The sequence below is a fragment of the Selaginella moellendorffii genome, unplaced genomic scaffold, assembly GCF_000143415.4.
Source record: "Selaginella moellendorffii unplaced genomic scaffold, v1.0 SELMOscaffold_181, whole genome shotgun sequence".
NCBI classification, from domain to species: domain Eukaryota; kingdom Viridiplantae; phylum Streptophyta; class Lycopodiopsida; order Selaginellales; family Selaginellaceae; genus Selaginella; species Selaginella moellendorffii.
Genome location: NW_003314441.1, coordinates 103268 through 121265, shown reverse-complemented (window position 1 = coordinate 121265; position 17998 = coordinate 103268). Strand labels below are relative to the sequence as shown.

Sequence of the window (17998 nt, the reverse complement as noted above, 5' to 3'; positions counted from 1 at the left end):
TTGGATTGAAACTAATTCGACAGCTACCAAAATCCCATTATACTAATATTAGTCTATAACATTGTAGCCATACACTTGAACCTTATAAATCTAAGTTTTAATATATTTAATAAATATCTTATTATAATTCTAAATATCTTATTATTATATTTATTTTCTAGATTCATTAAAGAATTTTTCAGTTTTTTAAAATGTATTTGAAATTTTATTTAACACTCCTTACTATTCATCAGATTTATATATAATAATTTTGGTCACCTATGTATGGGTAGCATATATACAGAATTGATAAGATAAAAATGTTGTTTACTTTTTGTTAAATATAATGTCTAATTATTTAAGTTGAGAAATAAATAATAATATGAATCTTTTAGTATAAGAATTGTTGTTGACAAAAAATTGATAAGATGTCAATTTATAACATTTTCAATATATAATGAGTAATAATTCTATATAAATTTTATAATTGTTACAATATAATAGTCACTAAAGGGAGAATACACATACCTGCACATGGTGATAGTAACTTAATGTTCATTTATGTACTTACAGATTAGAAACAAACTTCTAGAATGAAAATGTTGTTTACTTTTAGCTAAAAATGATGTTTAACTCTTTAAGTTTATAGATAAATAAATAAAAATTGTGATTGAAAGAAAAAGGAGAACATTTAATTTCATAAATTAGTACACATAACAAAAGTTGTTAATTTTCTAATTAGCTTTCTATAATTCAAAGTGTACTGATCTGCACAACCAAGACAAAGCAAGGGATTGATGCATTCGTCCAAGTAGTGGCTAAGACAGATATTAAGAGATAGTTCTTACGTAGGGATAGGTAATTCCATCTTGATGTTCTGACCTCAACATTCTTCTTAAGAAATATATAAAAGATTAAACTCCATAAATCTGAAATGGCTTTTGGTATTTAGATCGCCCATCCACCTTTCAATTTCTCCCTCCTCGCACGCGCGATCCAGTGGTGCTCGAGTCCAGCTAGACACGTCTACTGGGTCTCTACTCGTCAGGAAAATCTTCTCTCTTCACTCGATTTGCATGGGCTTTATCATCCCCTCCATCGCGGGCACGGGTCGGTGCGGGCGGCTCGTATGTGGAATGCTTAGGTGATTTTCTTGTTATTGCTTTGCTTGCTGCGTTCACGACTACAGCTCTAGTGCGAGAAACTTGGATATAACAGCTAGTTGTGTTTGAATTGTGGAGGCAGATAGAGACTATCCATCTTGGAGTTCTTTTCTTCTTTTCTTTCACTTTTCACCTTTCCATTGTGGGGGCAGGCTCTTTACCACCCAACGCTTGATCAAAACAGCCACGCAGAGTCCTTATGACCAGCATGGTGGCGGCTGTGGCAAATCGTCCTCAAGCCCATGAAATGGAAATTTTCGCTTGCTCCTGCTGCTTTGGATCCACAATGTTTGTTCTTGCACAATAAGAGGAGAACACCAAGGTGCGAGCTGAGCGGCTCGTCAATTCGTTTGGAAAGCTGGACAAAGCGAGAAAAGCTTTTCCTCTCGGCTCGCAAGAGATAAAAAACGAGGTGCAATGGCTTTCTTCTTCTGTTTGATTTCTTTTTTGTGTGTGGTTTCCCCATGAAATCCACAAGGAGGAAGCCTTCTCTCCTCTAGAGCCTTCATCCCACTTAGGAATGCCGCAGTGCGGGACGATGCTAGAGCATGAAATCTGCACTGCGAGCTGGTGCAGCACGGTCTTTGCTGAAAAGGATCCCACCTCGTTCAAGCTCTTTGCGCGCTCAACAATATTTGCGCGGCCTTCCTGAAAGGAAGGCCAGAGGACTCCCGTCTTTGGAGGAATACACACTGCCGTGCCTTGTGGAAGTATGATGATGAGTGGCGATGCTTTCCTTCTTTTTTACTTCAAAAGGCGAGTCGCCTCCAGGATGCATGGATCGGAAGCAGATCCATCCGTGCCTCAACAGTGAGAAAAGCCCCCGCTCTTCTAATGAAAACATAGGAACTGGAGCGGGGGCTTTTCTTCCAAATGTGAGCAAAGCAAATTCACTAGACGTGCCAGCAGCGCGAAAAAACTTTGTCCATAGCTTATAGCTCACTTTGATTCATTCAACTTCTTTATGTTATTTGGTAGTTCGTGCGTGTAGAACTTAGTCTTCACTTGTTTTTGTTTTGGGTTCATTTGCACTTGTTATAATCTCCTCTCTGTTTCTCTCCCTCACTGGATCACACCACAATGCAATTGATCACTCTTTGATATAGTAGAAGAAATTCGTCAAACATAAAAAGGACGAAGTATCTATTAAAACTTAGGGATAAAACACGTTTGCAGCGCCGCAGCCGAGCACGTCTTTGAATTCCCTATCGTAGCAGCACGTCATCTTCGAGTAACCGTAGTCATAGTCACGCTTCACGCTCCAAGCCGGCATTGGCGACAGGAATGGCGTGAGCGAAGCCCCGTGACTACGTGAATCGTCTCATTGAGTTTCCCATAAACCGGACAGGATCGCTCGTAGTTGTGGACGTGGCAAAAGGCGATGTCCACCTTGTACTTTTGCCACAAACTGCAGGCTTTCCCTCCTAAATGGCTCCGCAGTTGCATTCTTGCTAAGTACCACGTAGAGTAGCCAAGGACGCGGTGAGCGATGAATATCAACCATGGCTGCTTTTCCCTGTCCGCGCTAGGGAGGTATTCCTCGATCCACTTGTACTGCCCGCTTTTTTCGTGCCAGTCGTGCTCCGAGTCGGCAATGCAGAAGTGGAAAAGCCCGTAATCCGTCGAATACCTGCAAAAGAAAATGCTTCTTAGACCTACTAGAACTTTTCCTATGACTATTCGTTCCCTACGGAACTTTACGCTGTTCTTGACAGGACAGTTGATGAAAGCACCCATCACTTCCGGAGTCCATTGTGTTATAAACCGAGTAGGCCAATCCCGTTAATGATATGCACTTCAAAATTTTATCCTTTTTTCCTGTGTATAGTATACCTGGCCGTCATATAAGGGACACGTGAAGTCATTCCTTCAATCTGTTCCGTGAACTGATCCCATTGAGAAATATACCCCGTTGCATAATATAAGTCTCCAATGTGGAAAATAATGTCAATGTCGTCTATTTCTTTTGTGATCGTGTCGGCTGTGTTCAGTGAGCCAAACTGAAATCATCGTACATCATTGATCCATCTCTTTCGCTCTGTGTGATCCGTTAGAAGAGAGAGAGAAAGAGAGAGAATATATAGCCGCCTTTGCCAGATCTCCAAAGATGACAACCAGTCTTCGCCAGGAATTGGAGGAGATTTAAAATATTTAATCGGACTCATCACGACCGAGTTATCTGATAACTTATGACCAACGCGATAGCTATTGCAGAAGTCAAATAAATAAACATGACATTGGAGATAGTGATTTACCTTGTGTTGAGCAATAAATCCTTCATTGATCCAGTATGAATTTGGACGGGATCACGCCAGCCAACAGTGGACACTCGAGGTCCTGAAGAAAAGTTTTGCTATGTTACGCACAAAAATTCAAATAACCACAGACCACACATGTCTCCACGAGACAATGAAAGCGTGCTGGCCGCAGAGAATGACGGAATCTTGTGAAGTGCAATGTGATCCGCAACCTCATACGAAACGAATGGAATTGCTTCGCTGGTTCGATAACCACTACTCCACGTTTGTCCCTTCCCAGTGCTGACGTAGTCGGTGAAGCGGAAGCATTTTGGAGCCGCAAGCAAAGCTAGAAGAGAAGAAAAAAACTCCTAAAACAATGAGGAAAAGACCTTCCACGAGAACAAAGAAAATATAGAAAACAATCGAGTAGAATACAATAAGAACGAAATGTGGGAGCAGTGCACAAATTCTGAGGATTATTTAGACCATTATAATTGTCCAAGCAAGCCGACGAACTGCACACATCACACACGAGAAAGATAATTCTTCTCGAGAGCTCCTCTGTTTCTACATATTTGAATTGATGGCGAGAAAACACCAAACTGCTGGCTCCAGAAGACCTTTGTCCCGTTTATGAAAAAGGGTTCTCTGGCTGCTGAAATCGAACCTGCGACCTTGCCAGTATATTTTATTATGCTACAGAGTATCTGAAGCAAGCCATACAATCGCCTTCCACTCTGCCATCGCTACAAGATGAGTCTTCAACAATGTAATCAGTTGGGCTGGAATTGGTTTAGAGACACTCATTATATTTAAAAATGCATTTAACTATTAATAGATTTTTATTAAAGTAAGAAATAATAAATTAATTGTTAATAAATTTTATGGCTTTCATAATGTGAAAAAAAAATGTTATACTTTTGAAACATATAATTCACAATTTTAATCTAAATTATTAATTTATCATTTTAAATGGAATATGAACAAATATGCACATCAATAAAAAAATTCTAACTGATAACTAAATTTAGTTAACAAATTTTTCAGTGTACTAAAATACTATCACTTTTTTTTGTGAGACAACAAAAAAAGTTTTATAAATTGTTATTTGAGATAGTTAAATCTTGCTTTCATCTATATCTGGACTTATTGGATAACCAAGACAGAACAAGGGATTGAAGCATTCTTTTTAAGTGGTTTTCCTTAAAAAGTGATATTTTCTCCTTTTTAGTTTACTTAAGCAAATTTGTAAGGGGATTAGGATGGTAGTGGATATATCTAGAATATGCTTGGACATTCTAGGATATTTTACCATCTAATAGTTTTTATTCATTTAGATTAATTTTGTATTTATAATTTATAAAATTTCTTAAACACTTTCTAGTATATTTTATATTTCTATTTTATTCTACCATCTAATGTAATAAGATTAATCTTGTGTTTATAAATTACAAACATGCTTGTAATTATAAACTTTTATTTGATCAATTGGATTAATAAGTAGAGATCACACTACTATTAAGCAAATCAAGCATTGCTACATGCAACATGTAGGATTAATCAATAAGCAAAGTGTGTTGTGTCAGGTTAGATTTAATGGAGATATTGTTGAAGTGCTTCACAATACTATGCTAGTCCATAGTTTAGATGTTTTAAAGCTTTCACTCACTAATAATGTTATTAGGTGCCTAAAGGCTGTCAGCTCAAGTTGGAGGTTGTGAAAACAATAGTGCCTATAAACTTTGTAGGAAATTTTTCTATGAAGCAAAAGCCAATATCCCTCAACACTACAGTGGACATCTACCAGCAAATGGCAGCAACAATTCTCCAAGCTGCATAATAATCCACCCTTCTCATAGCAAACAACAACAACTTCTCCATACTGCATACCATAATCCATTGGTCCATGTAAAAAACAGATGAATAAATGAATGAATGTTTTCCTTTTGCAGACACTCTGCCATGCAATTTCACTGTGTAGAGTGCACCAATAGCAAGATTTTCAGTTGAGTCTTTAGCTTTCTCTTATGTAATTTCCTCTATTAAAATAATAATTTTTTGTGTGTTGCATGAAGCAATATTTAATTTGCTTAATAGTAGTATTAGTTTTATTTATTGATCTTATTAATCAAATGAAAGTTTATAAATATAAAACCCACCTTCAAACCTAAAGGGCCATGAGCAAAGTAGTTTTATTTCTTTCAATTTGCACGGTGCCTTTTGACTAACTTTTTCCTGTCAAACTACAAGATATAGATAATTCTCTAAAACAAAATGCAGTCTTACTAGAGATTGGATCGGTTGTGATGTTCGTTGTGCTATGTATATTTCCACCAGAATTCCCTGCATTCACAACATGTGATAAATTCGTTGCTACAAGTAGAAGCTCACCTCCATGTCAGCCTCGTATTGCTGCAAAAGCTTCAAGTATGTTGTGTTCTCCATTTCCTGCTTCATTGCTTTGCCTTGCGACATAAGAACAGCAACACCTGCGGCACAGGGAACTCCCGATCTGAAAGGCGTAAATAAATTATGCCGACTCACCAGTCTCTTGTCTTAATACGCGTGCAATCTAAAGCAAAACAAAGTTTTTCCACACATCAAACAAGGAGAAAGAAAATACAAAGTAAATTACCTCCAGAGTAACTTTTGGACAAAGCCAATCGCGAGCCTGTGTACTTCCTAATACAAAACACAGAATCAAACACAGCCATGCGTGAAGTGTGAGACCTCTTACCACAGCGAACACCAAAGGGCATGTCACAGATGACCCAGTCCACACATCCGGATCGCACAGGCATGAAGGTAGCATTCCACTGAAGTATATCGCATGCGTCACTTCCTGTAATAAGAAGAAAAGCAACAAACCAGTTGAGCTCAAGAATACCTCGAGCATTTTCTCCAGCTGCAGCCACAGCGCACGGAGAAATGTCCCCACCCAAGCACAAAAGTTGTCCACGAAAGCAGTCCGCCGCTTCTAGAGGTATGGTTCCACATCCACACCTAGGGAGCACACCACCGTAGAATAGAAAACAATCACAATATATAATTCACGTACATGGGGTCCAGAACGACGTCTCCGCATTTGATGTGTCCAAGTTGCACAAGAGCATACGCCACACTGCGGTAAAAACTGTCACAATTGCGGCTCAAGCAGTATAAATCTCGGCAAAAGCTCGCCACACACACCTAGGCCTCAAGGACGTTGGAACCAGCGCCTTTCTGTAGAGCCTTTTTGAGTAGAGCTAAACGAGATCACCAAATCAGAATTGGACACTAGATGCTAGGAAAAAACGTGATTGCTGACCTGAGAATCTGAACGACTGGGCCTAGGAGCTTTCCTGCCATCGACAACTTGCTCGGTTGGTTTACTATAGAGCGAAAGAAGAAGACGAACCAGGTAGAATAAAACAACAAAAACGTTTATCTCTTACCCGTAGAGAAGTCCAATCGCTACAAGAAGCTCGGAATCTCTCAGCCATGCAAACACTTCCACTGCAAACAATGTACTTGAAGACGAGGCAAAACCAGGCATCCACACAAACCGTTATAGCACCTCATGTCCGCCGGCCAGTTATGGAGATTATAAACACTTTCTCCCAGCGCAGCTGCGATTAAGTGAAAGCCGCACTGCGTTTCTTGTCATTTTGATGAAAACGAACATACCTGCAACATCCACCGACGAGAATGGGTGTTTCTTCATCTTGAGGCACTTCCGTTCACAGGTTACTCGAAACGTAAGCGGTGATTGTAGCACCCTGTCTTGCATCGCCTGCCACTTTCGAAAGAGCAGCAAAGCCGGCTCCCATGAAATCTGCAAAACGCAGTGAGCTCTGAGTGATTTGAGTTACATTACCTTGGAAGCCAAGCTTTTCAAGTAAGAAAGAGCGCCATCCTTGTCCACAGGAACATCCTTTCAAACAAGTTCATGTCAATTATACCTCTTCTTTTTCTCTATTGAAACTTACGAAATCACACACACACCTTGAAGTGTCCGAGATAAGCGTACACATTGTCTGCCGCTCTAAGCTTGAAAACATCCTACCATTCACTCAACAATGTCAGCCAATCACGAGAAAGAATTCTCTTCGACCTCTGGCGACGATTCAGTTTGGAAAAGAATGCCTCCATAAAAGCTCACTGTAGCCTCTTCGATTCTCGTCCCTGGTAGCCTTTCAACCTGGAGTGGTCGCGATTTGGGATGAATGGATCGATGAAAGAGGAAAAAGATTACCTCCGAGACGAGCACTCTCTCGATCCCCGCCGCGCAGGACGCATAATAGAGCTCCATAGCGAACTAGCTAGGGCTCTTGATAAGCTAGGAACTTCCTTTCTTTCAAACACAAATAGAAATACATGGTCTCGCGAGAGAAAATCACAGTAAGGAGGCCTGGAGCACCAATGGAGCTCCCAAGTGCAACGTTGGCTCTGCCGCTACGCGCTCCAGAATGTCGGGAAAGTGGAAGACTTCCTTCCTCTCAAATCCTGGGAATGACGAGCAACTCTCCTCCGCTGGCTCGTTCAAATCAATCCCACCACTGCCACCACCGCCGCCACTGCCACTGCTCTCCGGCATCAGCTGGAGCGGCTCCGACGAGTCTTCGTTTAGATCGATCCCGCCGGTGCTCAGATCAAGATCAATCCCACCGCTACTGCTCTCTGGCATGAGCTGAAGAGCGCCTCCTGGTTCAGCTCTTGTGAAAGGCAGCGAAGAAGCCTCGGAGAGAATCGAGTCGAAGCGGTGGATAAACCATGGAGTGTCGTCGCGGGGCTCTGTGAGTGAATGGTATGCCAGGATCTGCCAGTGGGAGCAGCTGAGCGAGAAGGCGTGGTGGTTCTCGCAAGACTCGTCCGTGCACGAGTACCTGTGCTCCTCCAGGCACCGCCCGTCTTTACAGCCAATCACTTCCACGTAGAACCTCGAGTTTGTGTGCTTGGCCCGGTAAGCCAGGCTGCTGAGCCCATCTATCGTCACTTCACACCCTTGGACGAACAAGTGCTTGAGATGCAGCTCGCTGTTCAAAGCGATTTCTTGCATGCCTGCGTAAGAAACCAGTGTTAGTTTCGCGTCCCCACATAGTTACCACTCACTTTCATCACCGAAACGGCACTTCCGGATTTCAAGCCTCTGAAGTTTGTTGCAGCCGCGAAGAACTGGTACCAATCCCATGTCGCTGCTGCCACAGTGGACAAGGGTCAGCACCCTGATCTTCTTTCCATATTCGCCAATTGCAGCCACGCCCGCGTCGGTGAGGAACTCAACATCCGCCTGGACGTCGAAGCAGAGCGTCAATCGGTAGAGCGATCTGCATTCCCGGACGAGTGCGGTCACCCCTTCGTCCAGGCACTCCCATGGCATCTGCGAGAAATATCAATGTAAGAGCTTCCAAACACACTAGTAACTTACGTTCTCGCCAGTGCTACTTGACTGGATGAGACATATTCGCACGTCCATCAAGTTCGGGCAGTTGTAAGCGAGCGCATAAAACGCTTCGTTGGTGATGAAAGATGGATAGAAAATGAGCTTCTGCAGGTTTCTACAGCCTTGTGCAACAGCCATAAGGCCGGCGTGTGTCACCACCCCACCGTCAATTGCAGAAGGACTCTCAACGACAAGCCTGTGTAAGTCTTTGCAAGAGTTCCCCAGCGCTTGCAACCCGTGGTCTCCAGCCAAGTCTAACACCTGGAAACATGAAAGGAACATGGAGGTGATCAATGAGACCTGGACCTGGAAAGTTGAAACACTTACCCGAAGATACTGCAGGTTAGGACAGGCTCGAAGCACCTCCGCTATCTCCACCTCGGTAAGGTTGGAGTAAGAAAGGTCGAGCCTCGTCAAACGAGAACTGACCGACATAAAAGCGTGCATTCCATCGTCCACTAGATCGAAGATGCCGGACAGCCCCTCCAGTGCAGTACACTTCGCCAGTAACGACGTCTCGGAGTTGCTGTTGATCCGCTCGATCCCAAGGTCACTTAAGTTGGAAGAGCACTTTTGCAGCACAGGCAAAAACCGCTCGGAGTTTTGAGTCTCGGACTCCCACAGCTTAAGCAGCTTGCAACGCTCGGCCAACTTCACCAGCACCGCTTCATCCACGTCGCCCATCTCTATAAGTGACAAGTCCAGGTATTCGAGAGCGGGACACGAGTTTACCAGGTCCTTGAGCCATTTGGTATCACTAGTGCTATCAATCATCGACTGTGCAAGTCCCAAGTGGGTAAGATTCCTAGAAAAAGAAAGAAAAAAAATCAGAACTTGGAATGAGCTCTAAGAAACACAAAGGAAGAGAGGAAGAGTAGGAAACCAAAAGCGACAACTTACTTGCAAAACTTGGCGAGTGCTTGGAGACCCTGGGTGCTAAAGCCGGAGCACTTGTCAAACTGCATGATCTTGAGGTTGGGACCACAGGCAGCACAGAGCTCCTCGATCTGAGAGTCGGTGATCGTCATCCTCTTGATCCGGAAGCGGTTAAGCTGGGGATGAGCTTTGATAGCTGCAATCCAAGGTCCTGCGTGGCCGGCCCAATCCCTGGGGAGTATGTCGAAATCCACGAGCCGAGGATTCCCTTTGATGGTAATCGATCTCACGCTGGGAAATCGCTCGAACAGCTTCATGGGGTTGACAGCGTACATGTTGTAGACCAGGACATGATGCCTCGTCCGAGCTTCCAGCTCGTGAAACCGCTTGCACACAGCCGAGATAGCATTTCTCTCCACGGGCTTCTTGATGTAGCCAAAGATCTTCTCCAGGACGTCGTCGATGCAGCACAGCAGGCCCCTGGAATCGTCAGGCACCCGCCTCCTGGTGGATTCAACCATCTCTCCCCGGTCAAAAAACCCCTATGCCTCCAAATCTCGGCTTCCTACACCACACAACTCCTGGACATCGCGAATCAACACTCAAATCTCACCCCTGGCAGACCTACACCACAGAACTCCTGGACATCGCGAATCAACACTCAAATCTCACCCCTAGCACAGAACCTCGCCTGGAACACGGCGCTACACACCAGATCCTTGGAGATGGCCAGCTTACTCCATAGCGCCCACGGAATCCCACCCTCTGCTAGCAATCGAGCGAATCGGCTTGAGTATCTAGAAAGCGCCACATTCCCCTCCACCCCTTCCCATCTATCTTCATCCACAGTCCCCTACCGTACTCTTCCACCCAGTCGATGAGACGAGCGCCATATGGCCCAATTTCGTATGTCTTTAAAGAACTCTTTTACCAATTGGAGGGGACTTGGCGAGTTGCAACATTTTTCCGGACAAGCGCAAGGGACCACCACTCATATGAAAACCCGTCTTTTTTCCCGGGTGGTAAATACGTCGGGAGCTCGATTCCCTAAAACACCATATTCCCTTTGATCAGATTTTCTCGCCGAGAACAAAGCTTCGTCTACCAATTTCTCAAGGAAAAGTCCAACTACAAAGAAAAAAGCGTGTGTTAAGTAGCTCGATATATAAAAAAGAGTTTTATTTTTTCTTTTCCTTACACCTTCAAACACGGGTGTCAAGGAGCTGCTTGTACTCCATCAAGAGCGGGCCAATGTCGTCAATTCTCACCTGGAAATTTATCCATTCTAAGGTGAGTTCAAGGATTCAAGAATTTTGCAAAAATCACAGGCGTCGATACCTGGTTTGATGTTTGGAGATGATAAAAGCGGTGCACCTTGATTTTTTCTACACCTCCCGATCTTTTCCCTTCCCTGTGTTTCATAAAGAAAGATAAAGTTTAAAGCCCGGACGATAGAAAAAAGCGAGAGGAGTTTTGGCGGCATACTTTTCCTCGGTGGCAATCAACCATTGGTAATCTCTCAAGAGGATATCCAGCTCTTTGAAACGAATCGAACGGGCGTCACAGTTTCTCCAGTGCTCGCGCAAGGACTGAAAAATATTCGACACTGTGAGCAGCGACAAGAAGCATGTGTTTTCTTACCTCTAGCGTGCTTCGGCCATGAGGATCTATGGCTTGGGCCAAGTCATTCAAAGCACCTTCAGTCTTGATGGATTCATGCACGGCTGGTTTTGCAGGAGGAAGGCCTATGCGACTTCTCAGTATGTTGAATGGCGATACCAGTTGTTCCTCGTCTCTAGCCTGCAAAAACAAGTGGAAGATAATCAACCGACTACATGGTTGCCAACACATACGTTATTGTCACTGCCTACATCTGGCAAAGTAGCAACCAAGGGCGACGAGACACGGTTGGAAATGGGATCATCTGCAAGACCACTGTGTCACGAGGCGTCCACACATAATCGACAGTGACAATTGACCTTCAAGCACAAGCCACCAAGTATCTCCAAACGTCGATTTCCCGTCAAAGCCACCGAAGAGGAGGAAGCGGGAGCCGATCTGCGTTAACGAGTGGTATGCCCGAGCCGGAGGCGGTTCATTGGTCACGGAGAGACGCTTCCATTGAACAGAGGCTACACACACAATGGCATAAAGGCACGGACGACTTGTGCACAAGAAAACAAGCTACCTCGGTCAAGAACGATACAATCGTTATGGTAGATATCATAACGGGTTAGCCACCCAGCTGTCCCATGACCTCCAAAAACCAATAACTACAACACAGACAAGCAACTTATAGAATGCTTAGAAAAAGAAAACAAAATGGAGAATAGTGTCACTCACCTGCGGGCCTCCACTTGTCGTCGTGTGTCCACAGCGAGGAGCTGGAGCCGAGCCCGGAAGCTTGAGAAGAGTCCACGCCGCGGGCTCTCTCTCTTCCCTAGTCCCATTAGTAATCAGGATACAAGTCATCAAACGCAAAACTAGCTCTAGTCACCTTCGTCAAACAGCCCTTTCAGGGCCCAGAGGTCACCAAGAACAGGGCCTCCACCACCTGCAGGAAACATGGTAAGCATGTCTGGTCCTCGAATCGCACCTCCTGTGCGTCGTACGTACCTCTTCCACCGAAAACGAGCAGCCGTTTCTCGACCATCGTAGCCGTGTGACCACATCTAGGAGGAGGTGAAGGACCGACTACTGGTAGCTGCCTCCATTCCAGAGACACTGAAATGAGAATGATGATCAGTCTAGATGTTTGTGAAGTTGGAACTTACTGGTGTCGAGCACAAAAACATCTGAGAGCCATTTCGAGCCATCCCATCCGCCATATCTGCTCAAGAAGATGAGTGGTAAACGTAGCAAAAGAGATTCCCGTGAACACACTCACATGACAATCTTTCCATTCCCCACAGACGCCCCGGCAGCAAAGTCCCGAGCGCAGGGAAGTTCGCCAAAACCAGTGAGCTCGGACCACTGCCATGTATCTGCGACAAGCTTTTACAATCGGCATCCGAATTAGACAGACTCACCAGTGTCTAGCACCCAAAAATCTCCAAGTCTACAAACAAAATCACGAGCTTAAACCACGAAGAAAAGATCAGTATGTACCTCTTGCGACCACATCGACCTCCAAAGACAAACAAGTTACAGTCCATGGCAATGGCAACGTGAAAGGCTCGAGGGCAAGGCCCCGCCACTCCATCGCTGCCACTTCCAGAGCACTCGGGCTGAAACCACACATTGTTCTCTACATGCAAGTAAAAATCATCGAGCCCAGAAGTGGAAAGAATTCACAGAAAATGCGGCTATACCAGTGTCTAGAACAGTCAAATCCTGCAAAAACTTCTTGTCCACGAGCCCTCCAAAGACGACGACGTGAGTCTTGCGGATGCGAGTCGTGGTGTGACCGCTGTAGGCGAATGATTCACTTGCATCGTCTAAGAAAACGCAGCAATTCAAGTACCTGCGAGGCGATGGCGCCGCGCCCTTGAAGTCGCCCTCGGCCGATCGCACCCACTTCATAGATCCAAGCCCTAAAATATATTTACCATATCTTTACTTTGTACTTGTTCTTTGTGCGAACCCTTCTTTTCGTCAGAGATTCGATCGAACAAAGATAGTTTGCCCGATTAAATTTGATTTTAATCGAAGGAAGTGAAGAAGCATTCTACCACACTTAAGTTCTTCCTTTTGCTCAGACTCTTTTCTAGAATCCTCGGTCTTCGATTCGCTGGACGTGGCGCTGCCGGGCGATGATCCACAGCGATCACCGCCGAGAGGCTCTTCTTCGGCAGAGAGATCACCAAGAGCCTGGTGGAGACGAATTGCGAGTGGCCGGAGAAGCAGCGCGAGTGGCAGCGATGCATCGATGACGCGGGGCTGTGGAGCGCGGCGCTGAGCCCGGTGAGCCAGGCGCGATTGCTCCGAGCCCGGGAGCTTGAGAAGAGTCCACGCCACGGGCTCTCTCTCTTCAGTAATCAGGATACAAGTCATCAAATGCAAAGGACCGACTACTGGTAGCTGCCTCCATTCCAAAGATAGTTTGCCGGATTAAATTTGATTTTAATCGAAAGAAGTGAAGAAGCTACATGGGATTGCAACATTCTACCACACTTAAGTTCTTCCTTTTGCTCAGACTCTTTTCTAGAAAACATAATCCTGGTTTCAAATTCTCGCAACTGCCTGATAGAACCATCATGGCACTACCATTTTGCTTTGCTTTACGCTCTGATGGCCTGGAGCGAGCCCAAAACAAATACATAAATAAGTTTTCTAGTGCTGGAGGTGAGGATTAACAGCTTGTGGCGTAGATTGCTCAAGTCAGAGGGCAATGCGGTCATACTGCTATAGGCGGCTGCTCTTGGTGGCGACCGACATTGAGGATCGCTGCACTCTCTAGTTGATCACATCCTGGGACACTCAGTTGTCCGAGGTCAGGATTTCAAAGGTGACAAGCGGAAGTTGTAGATATGAGTTAACGCTAGAAGTCAGATGCCAGAGGGCTCACAACAATGGCTTGTGTGCAGAAGTTTACATGCCCATCTTACATGCACAGCATTGCATGAGTTGAGTGAGGGCGCGCACCTTGCCCTCTGACGTGACCAGAAAAGGAATGGTGGGGCACAAGGAAATGCAAGTCCTACTAGCTTGGAACAGTCTTGGCACACCACAGTGTCGGTGACCCAAATGGCTGTGGTGATGATGGACTTTGAAAGAAAGCTAAATTGTTATATTGAAGTTCTTTATGATCCTTTTGAAAGTTTTATTTTCCCATCAATGCAAAAAACTAAAAGTTATCAAAGAGAACAACTAACCATCATAAAAGATTATCAATCATCTTTAAAAAAAATAAAAATAATTATTGTTAAAGAAAGAATTTATTATCCCGAAGAACAACAAATCATTCTACATCAATAATAATTTTGACAAGGATTATTAATTATTCTAAATGACAATTAACTATCAATAATGATTGCCAGATGAAATACTCACTTTAACATTGAAGCTAATGAGCCAAAATACCTTTTCTAACAACTTCTAATAAATGACACAATAATCATGAAACTTGGTACAACTCACAATATCCTCCTTAATATATTTATAAGCTAAACTTCATAATGCAAAAGTTATATATGCATTAATCCAAAAGCTAAGCACAACAAAGTTATATTCAATATATGATCACCAAACGATCCTTCATAAATCCATTTTCTATGGCAAGACATAACTCACTTTATAACAAGCACAAAAAGAATCATTAATGATCAATAAGTTTAATAAAAAATTAACAACTTCAATATTAATCATTAACTTTTCTTCTTATAAAATTAGCATAGTCCATGATTAAATCACTTTTCAAGGAAAAGCTAAAGCTCAACCCTTACTAAATAATCTTGTCTAGAACACAACTAACTCAATTTGTTACTCAACTTGTTTGAATGCCAATATAGTTGCTATCTAGCAAATACAAGAATGCTAATAACACAAAATTACAGCTAAATCATCAATATTATTTTCATTAAGACTAATGAAACTTAATATCTATTGCAAATATGACTTCAGGTATTAAAAATTATCTGTTAGTTAGTTCTTTTGGATACTCTTTCTTTACTGTTACGACGATAAAAGGTCAGTATTGCTAGACTCTTTATCAGTCCCTTTTGTCCAAGTGTTAGTAAACTGAGTTTAGGATATATACTTAGCCAAATGAACATAAGGTAGAAACTTTTATGTGTTTTTAGCTGAGCATACTTGGCTTGGCTTTTAGTTATCTTTTGCTTTGTTTTGCACTAGCTTGACAAGAATCCTTGTGTATTAAAATTAGTCCCTCAATATTGTTTGATGATAATTTACCGTGTCTACCAAATACTTTTGTTATCATGCCTTTTGTGTTAGTCTTATTTCAATCCCAAATACTATTTATGGAAAGTGTTTAGATTTGCTCATTTGGCATATCTATAAAATGTAGAGACTATCATGAACATAATAATATTTGTCCCATATCCAAATTCATAATCTAAGGACATTCTATATTTAATAAATTTAAAGACTAACTCTTGGTACTAAGGGTGGCTAAGGGTGAAAGCCCAAAGCATGTGTTCCTCAAGAGGGGGGTTCTAAATGTATAGTAGGGATAATGGGTAAGTTAAGTATAGCTGACTAACCTAAGGTATAGTTTAGCTTCTGTTTGCATGGTTATCCTTATTCTGCGTACGGCTTGAGTTTAAGCTTAAGTTCCATGCCATACTAGTTGGTGGGGTACTCATATCTTTGCATTAAGCCACTGGTATGTTGAAATAATGCTAAACTTCATTTGGCTTTGTTTTTCATACTGGTTTTGTCATTGGGATGTTAGATGCTCTAGAATTTTTCCAAGTTGCCCTTTGTATTCGTTTTATTCTAATCCCAAATACTATTTATGGAAAGTGTCTAAATTTGCTTATTTAGCATATCTATAGAATGTAGAGATTATTTTGAACACAATAGTGTTTGTCTCGTGTCCAAATTTGCAATCTAGGGACATTCCATATTTAATAAGTTTTAAACTTGTCTTAGAGACTAATAGTATGAGTTTGTGCTTGGGCTCATGAGTGAGGTACATTAGCAACTCAAGGTTACACTTTGTGTTGGCAAGATTAATGTTAGTCTATCAGTGATACTATGAATTATTCTATGTACCGTGGGTGAAAGTAAACCTCCTCTGGGTTTGTTATGAGTAGCAAATAGGCCAGTTTGTAGCTGTTTAGCATAGCATTAGTGGATCCTTCCTAGGCATGATTATAAGTGAATCAATCAAAACTGTAGGGATTAGTTATTGGTTCAAGTAGTTATTGCCGTGCTCTCTCATAAACTTTTTTTGGATTAAACTAAAAGCAATGTGAATGAAAATTTAAGATTTAGTCAAAGATGAAACTAAAAAGATAGTCCTAAGGAATGAAGGATCAAACACATAAATCATTTTCTCTTCTTGGAGATGATTTGCAACGAGGTGTTAACTCATTGCTCATACACACGTCATGCAATCAAGAGTCCTTACTTTGATGCATATTAAAAATGATGGTCTTACAAGTGGTGAGTTGTGGGATGGATAGCAGTGAAGTGCTAAACCATTTTATCTAGGCTTTTTATTAAAAGACTTGGGTTATAATGCTCAATTCTTTTTGGGAAACCTTGCTATTGCTCCTTGAGTAGTTTGGTGTTGGATTAGTTTTGAGTTTGGTCAAAAAGAAAGTGGCATGAGCTTGTTTGTGAACAATGTTGGTAACATTTGGTATTATAAATCTATATCAATGTGTAAGCCATAAATTTTTCCTTTTCGATTTGCTAGCTTACCTCGTCTATCTGACCACTACGGTTTTGGCCTTAGTTAAGTTCACTCGCCAAGATTTTTGCTTATTGTACTAACTCCTATTTAGTCTTACTTGGTTTCAGCAACTTATTGCACGAGCAATGGAGTATTAGCCATCCATCACGGATTATCAAATTCTTTCCCAATCCCCCTTCTTGGGTTGGACTAGATTTAGTATTCAGTTACACTCCCCATAGGCACAACCAGCCAAACATACTAAGCCTCCAAATTCTTAACACCTCTTTTTATAACAAGACTTGATCATAGGACCTTCTAAATCCAAAGTTTTTGGGTGCAACACTTGCTTCAGGACAATAGGGAGAAACATCGTGGTTTAACAACCCGGTATGCATACCCTTACTCCCCCACTTCCATCCTGAAGGGAAGGCCTAAGCCCCTACAAAATGCGAGGACCAATGAGTTGCAAGGTACTCAAGTGGGGCACCAATTCACATAAGTCGAGAGCACTACAGTCGGTTTCCCTTCCAAGAGTGGGAGTTGCTTTTGAGCACTTCCTTGAGTGGCCAAATGTAAGCTCTTAAATTTAAACTTCCTGGGAAGTAATACTATTCAAACCCAATGACACTTAACCCCAAGTATCCCAAGACCTTTAACTAATTGGAAAAGGGGGTGCACTTTTATTCATAGGCCCTTTCCCTTTATATTTGAACTCTATGGATCATCTCTCAAGTCATTCTTTTTGGTTGCTTAAAGATGGTTTTGCTATAAACAACTAATTTTTCCATTCTAAACCCCCACACTTTCCCTACTATGTTTTTGGAACCCCCTCTAGGGGACGATCACTTTGGGCTTTCACCCAACAGCCTATATTAGTATTTGGACTTGGACTTGAACTTGGATTGTCTCAGTCTAAGACTCGGACTCGGTTTTGGTCTTGGTCTCAATTCAATCTCGAACTCCATCTCGGACTCCATCTTGGACTCGATGTCGAGTCCATCTTGGGTCCCTT

At 42.6% G+C, this 17998-nt stretch overlaps 3 protein-coding genes and 1 pseudogene across 11 annotated transcripts; all 4 read right to left on the bottom strand.

Moving 5' to 3' along the window:
* Positions 1-591: 591 nt before the first annotated feature.
* On the bottom strand, positions 592-4126 carry LOC112343690 (annotated as a pseudogene).
* A 1346-nt stretch (positions 4127-5472) lies between these two features.
* LOC112340449 (THUMP domain-containing protein 3-like) lies at positions 5473-7718 on the bottom strand. 8 transcript variants are annotated; one of them, XM_024667610.1, is made up of 17 exons: positions 7617-7718; positions 7476-7562; positions 7367-7423; positions 7239-7295; positions 7049-7196; positions 6928-6990; positions 6817-6877; positions 6690-6753; positions 6572-6627; positions 6441-6503; positions 6270-6385; positions 6120-6224; positions 6018-6064; positions 5927-5954; positions 5774-5871; positions 5669-5725; positions 5473-5617 (listed from the first exon to the last, which is right to left on the bottom strand). In XM_024667610.1, the coding sequence occupies exons 1-17, from the start codon at positions 7671-7673 to the stop codon at positions 5507-5509; spliced, it is 1275 nt and encodes a 424-aa protein (XP_024523378.1). In that variant the 5' UTR covers positions 7674-7718; the 3' UTR covers positions 5473-5506. The 8 variants fall into 8 exon arrangements, 6 of the variants coding, with proteins under 6 accessions (XP_024523378.1, XP_024523377.1, XP_024523380.1 ...); XR_002991359.1 differs by having other exon boundaries at positions 5586-5625; positions 6018-6060; positions 6120-6198; positions 6251-6385; XR_002991360.1 differs by having other exon boundaries at positions 5590-5617; positions 6018-6060; positions 6120-6198; positions 6251-6385.
* Positions 7699-10557, bottom strand: LOC9637075 (protein AUXIN SIGNALING F-BOX 2). The gene is made up of 5 exons (XM_024667605.1): positions 9705-10557; positions 9132-9609; positions 8790-9065; positions 8474-8741; positions 7699-8422 (listed from the first exon to the last, which is right to left on the bottom strand). Exons 1-5 carry the CDS (start codon positions 10199-10201, stop codon positions 7758-7760), a joined length of 2184 nt encoding a protein of 727 aa, XP_024523373.1. The 5' UTR covers positions 10202-10557; the 3' UTR covers positions 7699-7757.
* A 252-nt stretch (positions 10558-10809) lies between these two features.
* LOC9637325 (actin-fragmin kinase) lies at positions 10810-13212 on the bottom strand. 2 transcript variants are annotated; one of them, XM_024667607.1, is made up of 16 exons: positions 13144-13212; positions 12992-13089; positions 12789-12927; positions 12710-12738; positions 12568-12664; positions 12455-12510; positions 12297-12404; positions 12178-12234; positions 12024-12115; positions 11869-11953; positions 11660-11812; positions 11534-11604; positions 11322-11480; positions 11166-11269; positions 11019-11091; positions 10810-10948 (listed from the first exon to the last, which is right to left on the bottom strand). In XM_024667607.1, exons 1-16 carry the CDS (start codon positions 13200-13202, stop codon positions 10883-10885), a joined length of 1446 nt encoding a protein of 481 aa, XP_024523375.1. In that variant the 5' UTR covers positions 13203-13212; the 3' UTR covers positions 10810-10882. The 2 variants fall into 2 exon arrangements, with proteins under 2 accessions (XP_024523375.1, XP_024523376.1); XM_024667608.1 differs by lacking the exons at positions 12710-12738; positions 12789-12927.
* Positions 13213-17998: the final 4786 nt, after the last annotated feature.

Coding starts and splice junctions, on each gene's coding strand:
- LOC112340449 (XM_024667609.1), bottom strand. CDS start 7,673: ATGGAGCTCTATTATGCGTCCTGCGCGGCGGGGATCGAGAGAGTGCTC. Junction 7,563..7,616: donor AGAGAGTGCTCGTCTCGGAG/GTAATCTTTTTC, acceptor CGACCACTCCAG/GTTGAAAGGCTACCAGGGAC. Junction 7,197..7,238: donor TGAAAAGCTTGGCTTCCAAG/GTAATGTAACTC, acceptor TGCGTTTTGCAG/ATTTCATGGGAGCCGGCTTT.
- LOC9637075 (XM_024667605.1), bottom strand. CDS start 10,201: ATGGTTGAATCCACCAGGAGGCGGGTGCCTGACGATTCCAGGGGCCTG. Junction 9,066..9,131: donor CTAACCTGCAGTATCTTCGG/GTAAGTGTTTCA, acceptor TCATGTTTCCAG/GTGTTAGACTTGGCTGGAGA. Junction 8,742..8,789: donor CAAGTAGCACTGGCGAGAAC/GTAAGTTACTAG, acceptor TATTTCTCGCAG/ATGCCATGGGAGTGCCTGGA.
- LOC9637325 (XM_024667607.1), bottom strand. CDS start 13,202: ATGAAGTGGGTGCGATCGGCCGAGGGCGACTTCAAGGGCGCGGCGCCA. Junction 12,928..12,991: donor TTTGACTGTTCTAGACACTG/GTATAGCCGCAT, acceptor ACTTGCATGTAG/AGAACAATGTGTGGTTTCAG. Junction 11,481..11,533: donor ATGTAGGCAGTGACAATAAC/GTATGTGTTGGC, acceptor TTGTTTTTGCAG/GCTAGAGACGAGGAACAACT.